The 13,267-nt window shown below is 37.1% G+C and overlaps 1 protein-coding gene across 1 annotated transcript in view; it reads left to right on the top strand.

The window, feature by feature from the left end:
• MATN3 (matrilin 3) overlaps positions 1 to 9,924 on the top strand; it is a 36,834-nt gene extending 26,910 nt beyond the window's left edge. The window contains exons 7-8 of the mRNA XM_049904618.1: positions 7,258 to 7,368; positions 9,060 to 9,924. Coding sequence (XP_049760575.1) covers positions 7,258 to 7,368; positions 9,060 to 9,115 — 167 coding nt within the window. The 3' untranslated portion in view covers positions 9,116 to 9,924. The remainder of the gene's footprint in view (positions 1 to 7,257; positions 7,369 to 9,059) is intronic.
• The last annotated feature ends 3,343 nt before the right edge of the window (positions 9,925 to 13,267 follow it).

Here is a 13,267-nt window from a genome sequence, read left to right as displayed (position 1 = left end):
CTGATCACCTCACATCCTCACCAATATTTGTTTTTTTCTGTTTTTTTGACCATTGCCATTCTAGTAGGAGTGAGGTGAAATCTCATCGTAGTTTTGATTTGCTTCTCTTTAATGACTAATGATGATGAGCATCGTTTCTTTTGTTTGTTGGTAACTTGGATATTCTCTCTGGTGAAGTGTCTGTTTATGTTCTTTGCCCATTTTTTGATTACGTTGCTTTTTTGTAGCAGATATATATATACATATATATGTAAGTTATAGCAGTTTAGGTTATAGCAGTTTTACAATATTTTGAATATTAAACTCTTATTGGATATATGGTTCCCAAGGATTTATGAGTCTGTAATTCTTTAATTTTTATGAGGTCTCAATTATCTATTTTATCTTCTGTTGCTTGTGTATTTGTTGTTGTATTTGAAAGTCTATTATTAAAAACAAAACAAAACAAAATCACTAGGTCCCATGGCTTCACTCCTATATATTCTTCCAAAAACTTAATGGTTTTAGATTTAACTTTTAGGTCCTTGATCCATTTTGAATTAGTTTTTGCGTAAGGTGGGAAGTATGGATCTTGTTTCATTTTTTCACATTTGGAGGTCTAGTTTTACCAGCACCCTTTGTTGTAGAGACTCTTCCTTTCCCATTGAATTGACTTAGTGCCCTTGTCAAAAATCAGTTGACCACAGATGTGTGATGTTATTTCTGGGCTCTCAATTCTATCCCATTGATCTATATGTATATTATTAAACCAGTACCGGGATGTTTTGATTACTGTAGCTGTACAGTATGTTTTGAAATAGGAAAGTGTGAAGCCTCCTACTTCATCGTTCTTCTTCAAAATTGCTTTGGCTATTCGGGACCTCTTGCTTTTCCATAAAAAATTGAGAGTTAGTTTTTCCATTTCTGTGAAAAATGTCATTGGAATTTTGACTGGGATTAAGTTCAATCTATAGAACACTTTGGGTAGTATTAACATTTTCACAATATTGTCCATGAGCACAGAGTGTCTTTTCAGTGTTTTATAGTTTTCATTATATAAGTCCTTGCAGCAGTGTTTTATAGTTTCATTGTATAAGTCCTTATTATCCCTGGTTAGTTTATTCCTAGATATTTTATTTCTTGTAAATAGAATTGTTGATTTCCTTCTCAAATTTTTCCTTGTTGGTATATAGAAACCCAACTCATTTTTGTGTGTTGATCTTGTACCCTGCAAATTCACTGGCTTTTTCTATTAGTTTTAGAGCCTTTATTGTAGATTCTTTGGATCGTGTCATCTTCAAATAGGGGTACCTGCTGCCATCAAGTTGATTCCAACTCATAGAGACCCTATAGAACAGAGTAGAACTGACCCATAGGGTTTCCAAGGCTTCTCTTCTTTACAGGAGAGATAGCCAAGTCTTTTCTCCCAAGGAACCACTGGTGGGTTTGAACCATCAACCTTTTGGTTAGCAGCTGAACTTTCAGCCACTGCACCACCAGGGCTCCCAAATATAGTTTCTATTTTTTCACTTCTTTCAACAGCATTAGTAATGTTTTAATTCTTAAGTTGGGTATAGGTTTATTAGTGTTTATTTTTATTATGCTTCATAACTTATGTTCATGTTAGGTGCATTTCTTTGTGGCAGAAGGTAAGTGCTGTGGGTGTTCAGAAAAAGCAGATCATTGAGGGTCAGAAAAATTGAGTACAAATAGGTTCATCACTTCTAGGTATAGGACTCCTAAGTCTGCATCTACAGCTTTTAACTTTTTAAAAATAGTAGCTTTATTGCTATGTAATTTACAAATAAAAAATTGCTCTTTTAAAGTGTACAATTTGGTGGTTTTTAGGATATTCACAGTTGTGCAACTACAACCACTGTCTAATCTTAGAACGTTTCACCACCCCAAAAAGAAACCAGGAACCATTTATAGTCACTCCTCCACCCTACTCCCCAGCCACTGGCAACCACTAATTTACTTTCTGCTTCCTTAGATATGCCTATTTAATATAAATGGAGCATATAATATGTAGTCTTTGGTGACTGATTTCTTTCACGTAGTACGTATTTTTTATTTTCGCCATCCTATTTTTTTTTTAGTGGGTGTGAGGTGAAATCTCACTGTGGTTTTGATTTGCATTTCCCTAATGACTAGTGATGGTGAACATCTTTTCCTGTGATTATTGAACACTTGTATAGTTTCTTTGGAGGAATATCTAGTCAAGTCCCTTGCTTATTTTTAAATTGTTTTTTTTTTTGTCTTATTTTTTTTTAAGTTAGGAGGTCTTTATATATTCTGGATAGTAGAGTGTTATCACATATGAGTTTCTATATAGTTTCTCTCCCTGATGCACAGTTTCTCCTTTTATTAACATCTCACATTTCTGTGGTACATTTGTTACAACTGATGAATCAGTATTGATACAGTATTATTATCTAAAGTCAATAGTTTATATTAGGGTTCATGCTTTGTGTTGTCCAGTCCTATAGGTTTTGACAAATGCATGTTACGTGTTTCCCATTACAGCATCATACAGAAGTTTTCACTGCCCTAAACATCCTATGTTCCACCTATTCATCCCTTCACCCCTCCCCCAAACCCCTGGCAACCACGTATCTTTTTATTGTCTCTATAGTTTTGCCTTTTCCAGAATGTCATATGTTGTTGTTGGGTGCCATAGAGTCAATTCCAACTCATAGCAACCCCATGCCACAGAGTAGAATTGCACCATGAGATTTCCTAGTCTTTCTTGCATGGAGATGCTAGATGAGTTTGATTGCCATATAATTGGAATGAGACAGTATGTAGCTTTTTCAGACAGGCGACTATCTCTTAGCAATTTGGATGTAAGGTTTTTCCATAGCTTGAGATACACACACACACACACACACACACATATATACTGAATAGACTCCATTGTATGGGTTACCAGTTTATCCATTAATCTACTGAAGGACGTCTTGGTTGATTCCAATTTTTGGCAATTAAGAATAAAGCTGTTATAAACATTTGTGTACAGGTTTTTATGCGGAAATAAATTTTCAACTCATTTGGGTAAATGCCTAGAAGCATGATTGCTGGATCATATGGTAAGTCTATGTTTAGCTACCAGACTGTCTTCCAAAGTGGGTGTACAATTTTGCATTTCACCAGCAATGAATGAGGGTTCCTGTTGCTCCCTATCCTCACTAGCATTTGGTGTTGTCAATGTTTGGTGTTTCTCTCTTTTTATTATTGAGTTAGAAATGTAAGAGTTTATTTCAAGATTTTCAATTCTATTCCATTGATCCATACATATATCCTTGTGCCAATACTACACTGTCTTGATTACTATAGTTTTGTAGTAAGTTTTGGAATCAAGAAGTGTAAATGCTCCAACTTTGTTAAGATTGTTTGGCTATTCTGGATCCCTTGTATTTTCATATACATTTGGGAATCAGATTGGAAATTTCTGAAAAAAAGGGCAGTTAGGGTTCTCATAGGGATTGTGTTAACCTATAGATAAATTTGGGGAGCACTATCATTTTAACAAGGAACCCTGGTGGTGTAATGGTTAAGCACTTGGCTGCTAACCAAAAGGTTGACGGTTAGAACCCACCAGTGGCTCCTTGGGAGAAAAGACTTGGTTATCTCTCCTGTAAAGATTACAGCCTAGGAAACCCTATGGGGCAGTTCTACTCTGATATATAGGGTCACTGTGAGTAGGAATCGACTCGACAACACACAACACTGTTTTAACACTCTTCCAATCTAATATGGAATGTCTTTCCATTTATTTAAGTTTTAATTTCTTTCAACAATGTTTTGTAGTTTTCAGTGTACACATCCTGCTCTTCTTTTGTTAAGTTTATTTATAGGTATTTTATTCTTATAAATTGTTGTGAATGGATCCATCTCTCAACTTTCAAATGTGCTCCATCCCAGTTTTCCAACTTTCTATGGAGCATTTTAATTAGGATATTCCACTAAGTCAACTCAAACCAAGCACGTTTTAAATGAAAATCAAAATAATTTCTTTCAAAATAACAGACTTGTCAAATTGCATCAGAGTCTGTGCGCTCACTGACTTTAGAGCTTATCAGGCAAGTTAGACCCTGGAAAAGTATTATAAGTACTTATACTCTGTACAGGAATGATGGGTGTGTAGTTGGTATTCAATAGGTACTTTCTGGTTTATTGACTGATTAGGATGGGATTTTGGCTGGCTCTTCCTAAAAGGTTCAGTAGGATTTGGACAGGTAGCTAGATGATATTTAATCAAGTGAATATATGCCTCCCTGGCCTTATATTGTATTTAACAATATCATTAATATCATACACAAGTAAAATTTTGGTGAACATAATTCAAAAGCAGTGGCAGCAGTACATCAACAGGGACCTGCCAGAAGTTAAAGCTGGATTCAGCAGAGGACATGGAATGAGGGATATCAATGCTGATGTCAGATGGCTCTTGGCTGAAAGCAAAGAATACTAGAAAGATATTTATTGACTGCAAAGACATTCAACTGTGTAGATCATAACAAATCAGGGATAACATTGTGAAGAATGGGAATACTAGAACACCTAATTATGCTCATGAGGAATCTGCACATAGAACGAGAGGTAGTTGTTCAAACAGAACAAAGGGGATATTGCGTGTGGTGTAAAATCAGAAAAAGTGTGTATCAAGGTTGTATCCTTTCACCATATTTATTCAATCTGTATGCTAAGCAAACTCTCCAAGAAGCCAGACTATATGAAGAACAGGGCATTGGAATTGGAGGAGAACTACTTAACAGCCTTCGATATGCAGATGACACAACTTAGCTTGCCAAAAGTGAAGAGGACTTGAAGCACTTACTAATGAAGATCAAAGACCACAGCCTTCAGTATGGATTATACCTCAACATAAAGAAAACAAAAATCCTCATAACTGGACCAATCAGCAACATCATGATAAATGGAGAAAATATTGAAGTTGTCAAGGTTCCACAATCAACGCCCGTGGAAGCAGCAGTCAAGAAATCAAATGATGCATTGCATTGGGCAAATCTGCTGCAAAAGACCTCTTAAAGGTTTTAAAAGCAAAAGTGTCCCATTAAGGACTAAAGTGCTCCTGACCCAAGCCATGGTGTTTTCAATTGCCTCATATGCATGTGAAAGCTGGACAGTGAATAAGGAAGACCAAAAAAGAATTGATGCCTTTGAATTATGGTATTGGTGAAGAATATTGAATATACCATGGACTGCCAGAAGAACAAATCTGTCTTGGAAGGAGTACAGCCAGAATGCTCCTTAGAAGTGAAGATGGTAAGACTTCGTTTCACGTACTTCGGACATGTTATCAGGAGGGACCAATCCCTGGAGAAGGACATCATCCTTGGTATAGTAGAGGGTCAGCAAAAGAGAGGAAGACCCTCAAGGAGATGAATTGACACAGTGGCTGCAATGATAAACTCAAGCATAGCAATGATTATGAGGATGATGCAAGACTGGACAGTGTTTCAGTCTGTTGTACATAGGGTTGCTATGAATCAGAACTGACTCCATAGCACCTAATAACAACAACAAAATTGTTGCAAAAATATTTTGGCCATACAAATAGAGGACTATTTTTCTCATTGTCTTTTTTAATGAGGACACAGTATCACAAAAGATTGTTTTATGTCTGTATCCTTGGTTCCCCCTACACCAATTATCTTTTTCTTAATTTTACCATGGAAAATTTCAGACAATCATAAAAGTATTGCTGCTAGATGCTGTCAAGTCTGTTCCGACTCACAGCAACCCTATGTACAACAGTACGAAACACTGGTCCTGCAACATCCTCATAATCGTTATGCTTAAGCTCACTGTAGCAGCCACTGTGTCAATCCATCTCATTGAGGGTCTTCCCTTTTTTCACTGACCCTCTACTTTACCAAGCATGATGTCTTTCTTCAGGGACTGGTCCCTCCTTATAACATGTCCAAAGTATGTTACATGATATCTTACCATCCTTGCTTATGAGAATTCTGGCTGTACTTCCTCCAAGACAATTTTGTTCACTCTTTTGGCAGTCCATGGTATATTCAATATTTTTTGCCAACACCATAATTCAAAGGCGTCAATTCTTCTTTGGTCTTCCTTATTCATTGCCCAGCTTTCACAAGCATATGCAGTGATTGAAAACACAATAGCTTGGGTCAGGCGCACCTTAGTCCTTAAAGTGACCAAACCCAAACCCATTGCCATTGAGTCGATTCCGACTCAGCGACCCTGTAAGACACAGTAGAACTGCCCCATTGAGTTTCCAAGGAGCGCCTCGTGGATTTGAGCTGCTGACCTTTTGGTTAGCAGCCATAGCACTTAACCACTACGCCACCAGGGTTTCCCCTTAAAGTGACATCTTTGCTTTTGAACACTTTAAAAAGGTCTTTTGCAGATTTGCCCAAAGCAACGCATCACATGATTTCTTGACTGCCGCTTCCACGGGCGTTGATTGTGGATTGAAGTAAAATGAAATCCTTAAGAACTTCAATCTTTTCTCTATCGTAATGTTGCTTATTGGTCCAGTTATGAGAATTTTTGTTTATGTTGAAGTGTAATCCATACTGAAGGCTGTAGTCTTTGATCTTCATCATTAAGTGCTTCAAGTCCTCTTCACTTTCAGCAACAAGTTTGTGTCATCTGCATAATGCAGGTTGTTAATGAGTCTTCCTCCAATTCTGATGCCCCCTCATTTTTCTTCATACAGTTCAGCTATCAAATTATTTGCTCAGCATACAGATTGAATAAGTGTGGTGAAAGAATACAACCCTGATGCACACCTTTCTTGACTTTAAATCACGCAGTATCCCCTTTGTTCTATTTGAATGACTGCCTCTTTGTCTTAAGTACTCATTCCTCACGAGCATAATTGTTTTGGAATTCCTATTCTTTGCAAGGTTATCCATAATTTGTTATGATCCACACAGTAGAGTGCCTTTGCATAGTCAGTAAAGCACATGTAATTATCTTTCTGATATTCTCTCTTTCAGCCATGATCCACCTGATATCTGTAAAAGTATTGAGTGATATAATGAACCCTCGTGTATTCATCACTCAGTTTTGACCATTGTAAACATATTCTCAGTGTATACTTTTTCTGTGACATTAACTTTCCAAAGTATTTTCTCCTCTTTTTGTTTGCTTTTATCTTTTTATCTCCTGAAAAATTCACTTAGGTAAATCTTAAAAATGGAAATACTGAATTGTAGATTTCCTGATTTGCTATAATTCATTGTTAGCTATAATACTGTGTATTGTCATTATCTTCAGCCATTGAAGAGGCACGAAGACTCATTTCCACTGAAGACGCTTGTGGGTGTGAAGCCACACTGGCATTCCAGGACAAGGTCAGCTCGTATCTTCAGAGACTGAACACAAAACATATCCTTTTTGGTAGTTTTGCTGCTTCTGTTTGAGGTCATTTTAGGTTGAGCCAAACATTGTCCAAACATTAGGATCTCCATGGGACACGCGCCTTATCCCTTAAATTTTAATACAGTTTTTTTTTTTAATTGAGCTCCTTTTTATGGTTTTAAATAGACCATTTCACTCATTTAATATCTGCATATAAAAGCTGCCCAACTATTTCTTTTCCTTGTGCTTTTCCATAGCAATATGTCCTCCTAACTGAGCTCTTATATAATAGATGGAGCTATCATGCTGATTCCTTAATATGGCTTTCTTAGTTAAGAATCTGTACACATTCAGAATAAGTTGGCTGATTAATGGGGTGTGATATCCCAGATTAGACATAGTTGTACACTTTGGCTAGCCAAGTAAAGAAAAAGCAAACTTCAGTCTAATAAACTTTCAAAGCCAAAGGAGTAGCTCAGGAAAAGTATGTTTTATCACCATAGCTCAAGTTAACCTGTTGCTGTCGAGCTGATTCCAACTCATAGCAACTCTAGAGGACAGAGTAGAACTACCCCATAGAGTTTCCAAGGAGTGGCTGATGAATTCGAACTGCCTACGTTTTGGCTAGCAGCCATAGTTTGCTGTAGCTCTTAACCACCGTACCACCTCACAGAAGTGGTATTAAATAGTGGTAGGCATGCCCTACAAGTATGCAAGGACTTTCAAGGAGTATGGGGGCACAGTTTTGAAAGATTCTATTTCCAAATCCTCCACTTCCTTAAATCGATCTAATACAGTACTTGGGGTCAGTTGGCACTCTCTTCTACCATCTCCCATCTCCCATCTCAGTGTTGCCATTCTCCTAACTTTATAGAAAGGCATCCCTCCTACTTACCCCAAATCTAACTAAAGTACACTTCCCAGAAAAGTGAATCACCAGAGAGCCAAAGGGACAATTAAACAATTTCTTTAATCAAGACTTCATAAACCCAGCTCCCCAATCCATTCCATTAAAAAGATGCCTTTCCAATTAAATTTTACCTTTTAATGACTTTTTTGTTAAAATTTGTAATTTATTTGTTGTTTAGGTCAATTATATGCTCATCATAATTATAATGATAACTCAATTCAGGTTTTGCTTTAATTAAGGGCCCTATGGTCACAGAAAATTAAAGGTTTATCTCAATATGTGTATATACTTATTGGAAACCCTGGGGGCATAGTGGTTAAGTGCCATGGCTGGTAACCAAAAGGTCGGCAGTTCAAATCCATCAGGTGCTCCCTGGAAATCCTGTGGGGCAGTTCTACTCTGTCCTATAGAGTCACTATGAGTCGAAATTGACTCGACGGCAATGGGTGTGTTTTGGTTTTGGTATACGCTTGTTATTTATATAAGTTTATTTGAGGAATATAATAGAATGATTATAAAAAGATCTCCAAGATGCAAAGTACAATAAGATTTTGTGGGGAAAGCAGAAAGGAAGTTAAAAAAAATTAAATATTTTATTTTAAATGAATGATTAAAAAAAAAACCAAAAGCCAGTTGCTATCAAGTCAATTCCAACTCATGACAACCTTGCGTGTGTCAGAGTAGAACTGTGCTCCATAGGGTTTTCAAGGGCTTGTCAAGGCAGATATTCATTACCAAGTGATAACAAATTTATAAAACTTTTTAAATGCGTAAAAAAGAAATGGTCTTGGCCTTAACAACTACCCACTTGATGACATCTTGAAGAAGTTGCAAGTAAATGAATATGGACAAGTACATCGTTAAATCGCTCAACTTTTTCACTTAGAGATGTGGACAGCCTGGTCTGTTGAATACTCATTCATTTTTTTTCACATTTAATGAGTACCTCCAATGTGCCTGATAATAATTTGTCATTACAAATGCTCGAATATTACTGGATAAATAGAGGATCTTCAGTCGGATCAGTTTCTTTTTTTTTCCAAGGAAATAAACGTCCAGATCCTTATTAAGAGCATTTAGTGTCTCTAAACTATGACTGTGAAATGGCTGGTAGGAAACAGAATGAAAAGTTTAATGTTTCCTTTTTTTTTTTTAATCTACTAATTGAGCCATTTAATTTTTAAATGTTTGTATTAGTAAGATAACCATATTCACAACGGAAACTTTGATTTATTTTCTTTTGATAGTATTCATAATATAAACCAATTTTATTACTAGGAGTGTAAACTGTGCAAAGTATTTACACATAAAAAAGTTCATATAATTAAACAGAAGTGAAAATGAAATTTAGAACTGTATCTTTTAATGCTTTTTGTTTTTTTTGCTTACTTTTGCTGGAGTATTACTGAAGCTGTGGTCAGGGGATTGCAATACAGATAGATAGCTAAAAACCGTTAACACAGATTAAGTGAACATTACATGTAATTTTAAATACATTCTGATGTTAGAAAGACATGCACAACTAAAGAGCACTAGTTTAGCTGTGAATTAAAGGTGCTATAACTTTTTACCAAGGATTAAAGACTCCTAAATTTACTTTATGGTTTTGCTTTAGGAACCAACCAATAAAATTGTCTATTTATAAATACTGTTATAACAAGCAACAAAACCTCACGTTGTCTTTTTTAATGTTAATGATAAGCATAGCTTTTTTTTCACTCATATTTAATACATATAATTTTTTTCTGTCTTAAAGCTTATAACTTTCAGAACTAACAAACCAGTCCTTTAAATTGTGTACTGCTAAGTTCTTCTTTTGGTTTGTATTATCTTCAGTATAATAAACAGATTATTATCTTTATATATTATTCTCATGCCTGCTTTTTTTTTGTCTGATTATTGAATCAATTCTGTCTACTAAGCATATTTCCTTAAACTGATTGAATTAACAGTTAATTTGAACGTGTAAGTTTCTTGTCAAAGAGCAGAATACTGAGAGTTTTCCTATAATTTAAGCTCACACTCTTGAGGCTGAAACTGTGAACTCAGGTTAAATAGAAAGGCTTTAATCTACTATGTTGTGGGAGACGGAATAATAATACAAAGTCATCTAAACTTAGATAAAACAATGATGAGCGTTACATCAATATAAGCTCCCAAAAAGTAAATATAACCTACATAAAATTTTTTTTAAATAACCCAGAAAGAGCCAAAAATCTAATATATAAACTTTAAAGGGAAAAAAATTTTTTTTTTTTTACTGTGCCATGACAGTACACATTACATGAAACATATTGTTACTTTCTCAAAATTTCTGAAAGGACATGACAAAGCAATATTTTTTTCCAAACTTATCTGGTCACAAAATCAGTAATACATATTAATATATCAGAAAAACGGTGCTATAGAAGGAATAAATGCCAGCTCATTTGCAAGAACTAGGAAAATGTATTCAGAGAATTTTTCCAGACTGTGACCAATAGTAACTAACCAAACCAAAACCGAACCCAGTGCCATCGAGATGATTCCGACTCATAGTGACCCTATAGGACAGAGTAGAACTGCCCCATAGTTTCCAAGGAGCGCCTGGCAGATTCCAACTGCCGACCCTTTGGTTAGCAGCCACAGCACTTAACCACTACACCACCAGGGTTTCCCAATAGTGAACAGCTTCAACTAAATTGTTGCTGTGTGCCTTGGAGTAGAGTCCAACTCATAGCAACCCTATAGAACAGAGTAGAATGGCCCTATAGGGTTTTCTTGGCTGTAATCTTTTTGGGAACAGATCACCAGGTCTTTCTCCTCCTAAGCCAGTGGTGAGTTCAAGCCACCAACCTTTAGGTTAGCAGCAGAGTGCTTAACCATAGCGCCATCAGGGCTCCTTTCAATTACACTAATCATGTTTTAAACTTGACCTATTGATTAGAAACCCCTGGCTTAGATAATACTGATTTGTTTCATGAATCCAGTATAGGGAATATGTGAGCAGGGGCCAACTGATCTTATCTCTTAGAAATTAATAGTTTGGTGATAAAAAAAAATGGATATACATACAACTGAAAACAAACATATTATCTGAAAGGGGTGGGGGTTAAGTTTGGGAATAAACCTTAGAGAGCCCTGATCTGTGCCAGTTTGGTTAAGCACAATCTGTCAAGGGGGTACAAACATCATAGTATATTAAAAAATGGCTTTGGGAGCCCAGTGAAATGCTGAGATGTTGTTGTTGTTGTGCCATCCAGTGAGTTCTGACTCACAGCGACCCTTGTACAATAGAATGAAACTGCCTGGTGCTGCACTTTCCTCACGATTGTTGCTATGTTTGAGCACACTTTTGCTGCCACTGTGTCAATTCATCTCAAAGGTCTTCCTATTTTTTGATGACCCCCTACTTTACCAAGCATGACGTCGTTCTCCAGGGACTGGTCCCTCCTCATAGCATGTCCAAAGTATGTGAGATGAAGCCTCGCCATCCTTGCATCTAAGGAGCATTCTGGCTCTACTTCTTCCAAGACACATTTGTTTGTTCTTCTGGCAGTCCATGGTATATTCAATATTCTTCACCAACACCATAATTCAAAGGTGTCAATTCTTCTTTGGTCTTCGTTATTCATTGTCCAGCCTTCACATGCATATGAGATGACTGAAAACACCATGGAGTGGGTCAGGTGCACCTGAGTCCTTAAAAGTGACCTCTGCTTTTTAACACTTTAAAGATATCTTTTGTACCAGATTTACCCAATGAAACTAAATAACTTCATGGGAATGGTTCTACTTGGATGCTTTCTGGTAACTCTCCAGGAATTCAAAAAAGACAAAGAAGAATGAACATACAAAGGAAGTAGAAAAAGAGAATGTAGAACTCTAGGTGAGAAAATACCAAATGTGTAGTTAGTATATCATAAAATAGGAGGCTACACCCACAGTTGCATGTGAAAGCTGGACAATGTATAAGGAAGACTGAAGAAGAATCGATGCCTTTGAATTGTGGTTTTGGCTAAGAATATTGATGGACTGCAAAAGAAATGAACAAACCTGTCTTGGAAGAAGTACAATCAGAATGCTCCTTACAAGGAAGGATGGTGAGACTTCATTTCATACTTTGGGCATGTTATCAAGAGGGACCATTCCCTGGAGGACATGATGCCTGGTATAAAGTAGAGGGTCAAGGAAAAAGAGGAAGACCCTCAATGACCTGGATTGACACAGTGGCTGCAACAATGTGCTCAAGCATAGCAACAGTTGTGAGGATTGCGCAGGACCTGGCAGTGTTTCGTTCTGTTGAGCATAGCTCGCTATGAGTCGGGACCAACACGATGGCACCTAACAACAGTAACAACCACCACCCCAGTGGCAATTCTATGGTGTAAAAGCTCAAAGCTCACACATATTCCTCTTACAAGGGCGCCCGTCTGCAGTAGCAGTTTAAATACCAAACCCAAAACCCACTGCCCATGAGTCGATTCTGACTCATAGTGAGCCTACATTACAGAGTAGAACTGCCCCAAAGAGTTTCCAAGGAGCGCCTTGCGGATTGGAACTGCCGACGTTTTGGTTAGCCGTAGCACTGAACCACTACGCCATCAGGGTTTCCGCAGTTTAAAATAAGCTATTAAAAAATACAGTAAAAATCCCCTACGCCCAAATTGCTCCACCGGTTGCCATGAAGTCGATTCCGACTCACAGAGACCCTATAAGACAGAGTACAACTACTCCCAACAGGTTTCCAAGGAACTGCTGGCGGATTTGAACTGACCTTTTGGTTAGCAGTCAAGCTCTGAATTACCGCGCCACCAGGGCCCCAAACTGCTCCACAGGATTCTCAAATCCCCGAAAGCACAAGGAAAGTCAGGCAAGATGTGGAAACACGCTTTTTGCACTTTCATTTGACAGACGGCGCCAGCCTACCAAATACAGTAAATGATTTTCCCCTTTGAAGAATGTTGGGACTATGGGCTTACAAAAAACCAAATCATTGTGACCTCATTTTAATGGGCGCCTTTACTTTTTTTTTGT

Source organism: Elephas maximus, chromosome 12 (assembly GCF_024166365.1).
Source record: "Elephas maximus indicus isolate mEleMax1 chromosome 12, mEleMax1 primary haplotype, whole genome shotgun sequence".
Taxonomy (NCBI): domain Eukaryota; kingdom Metazoa; phylum Chordata; class Mammalia; order Proboscidea; family Elephantidae; genus Elephas; species Elephas maximus.
Note: the sequence above shows the minus strand (reverse complement) of the source record. Positions and strands in the feature narration are given on the sequence as shown.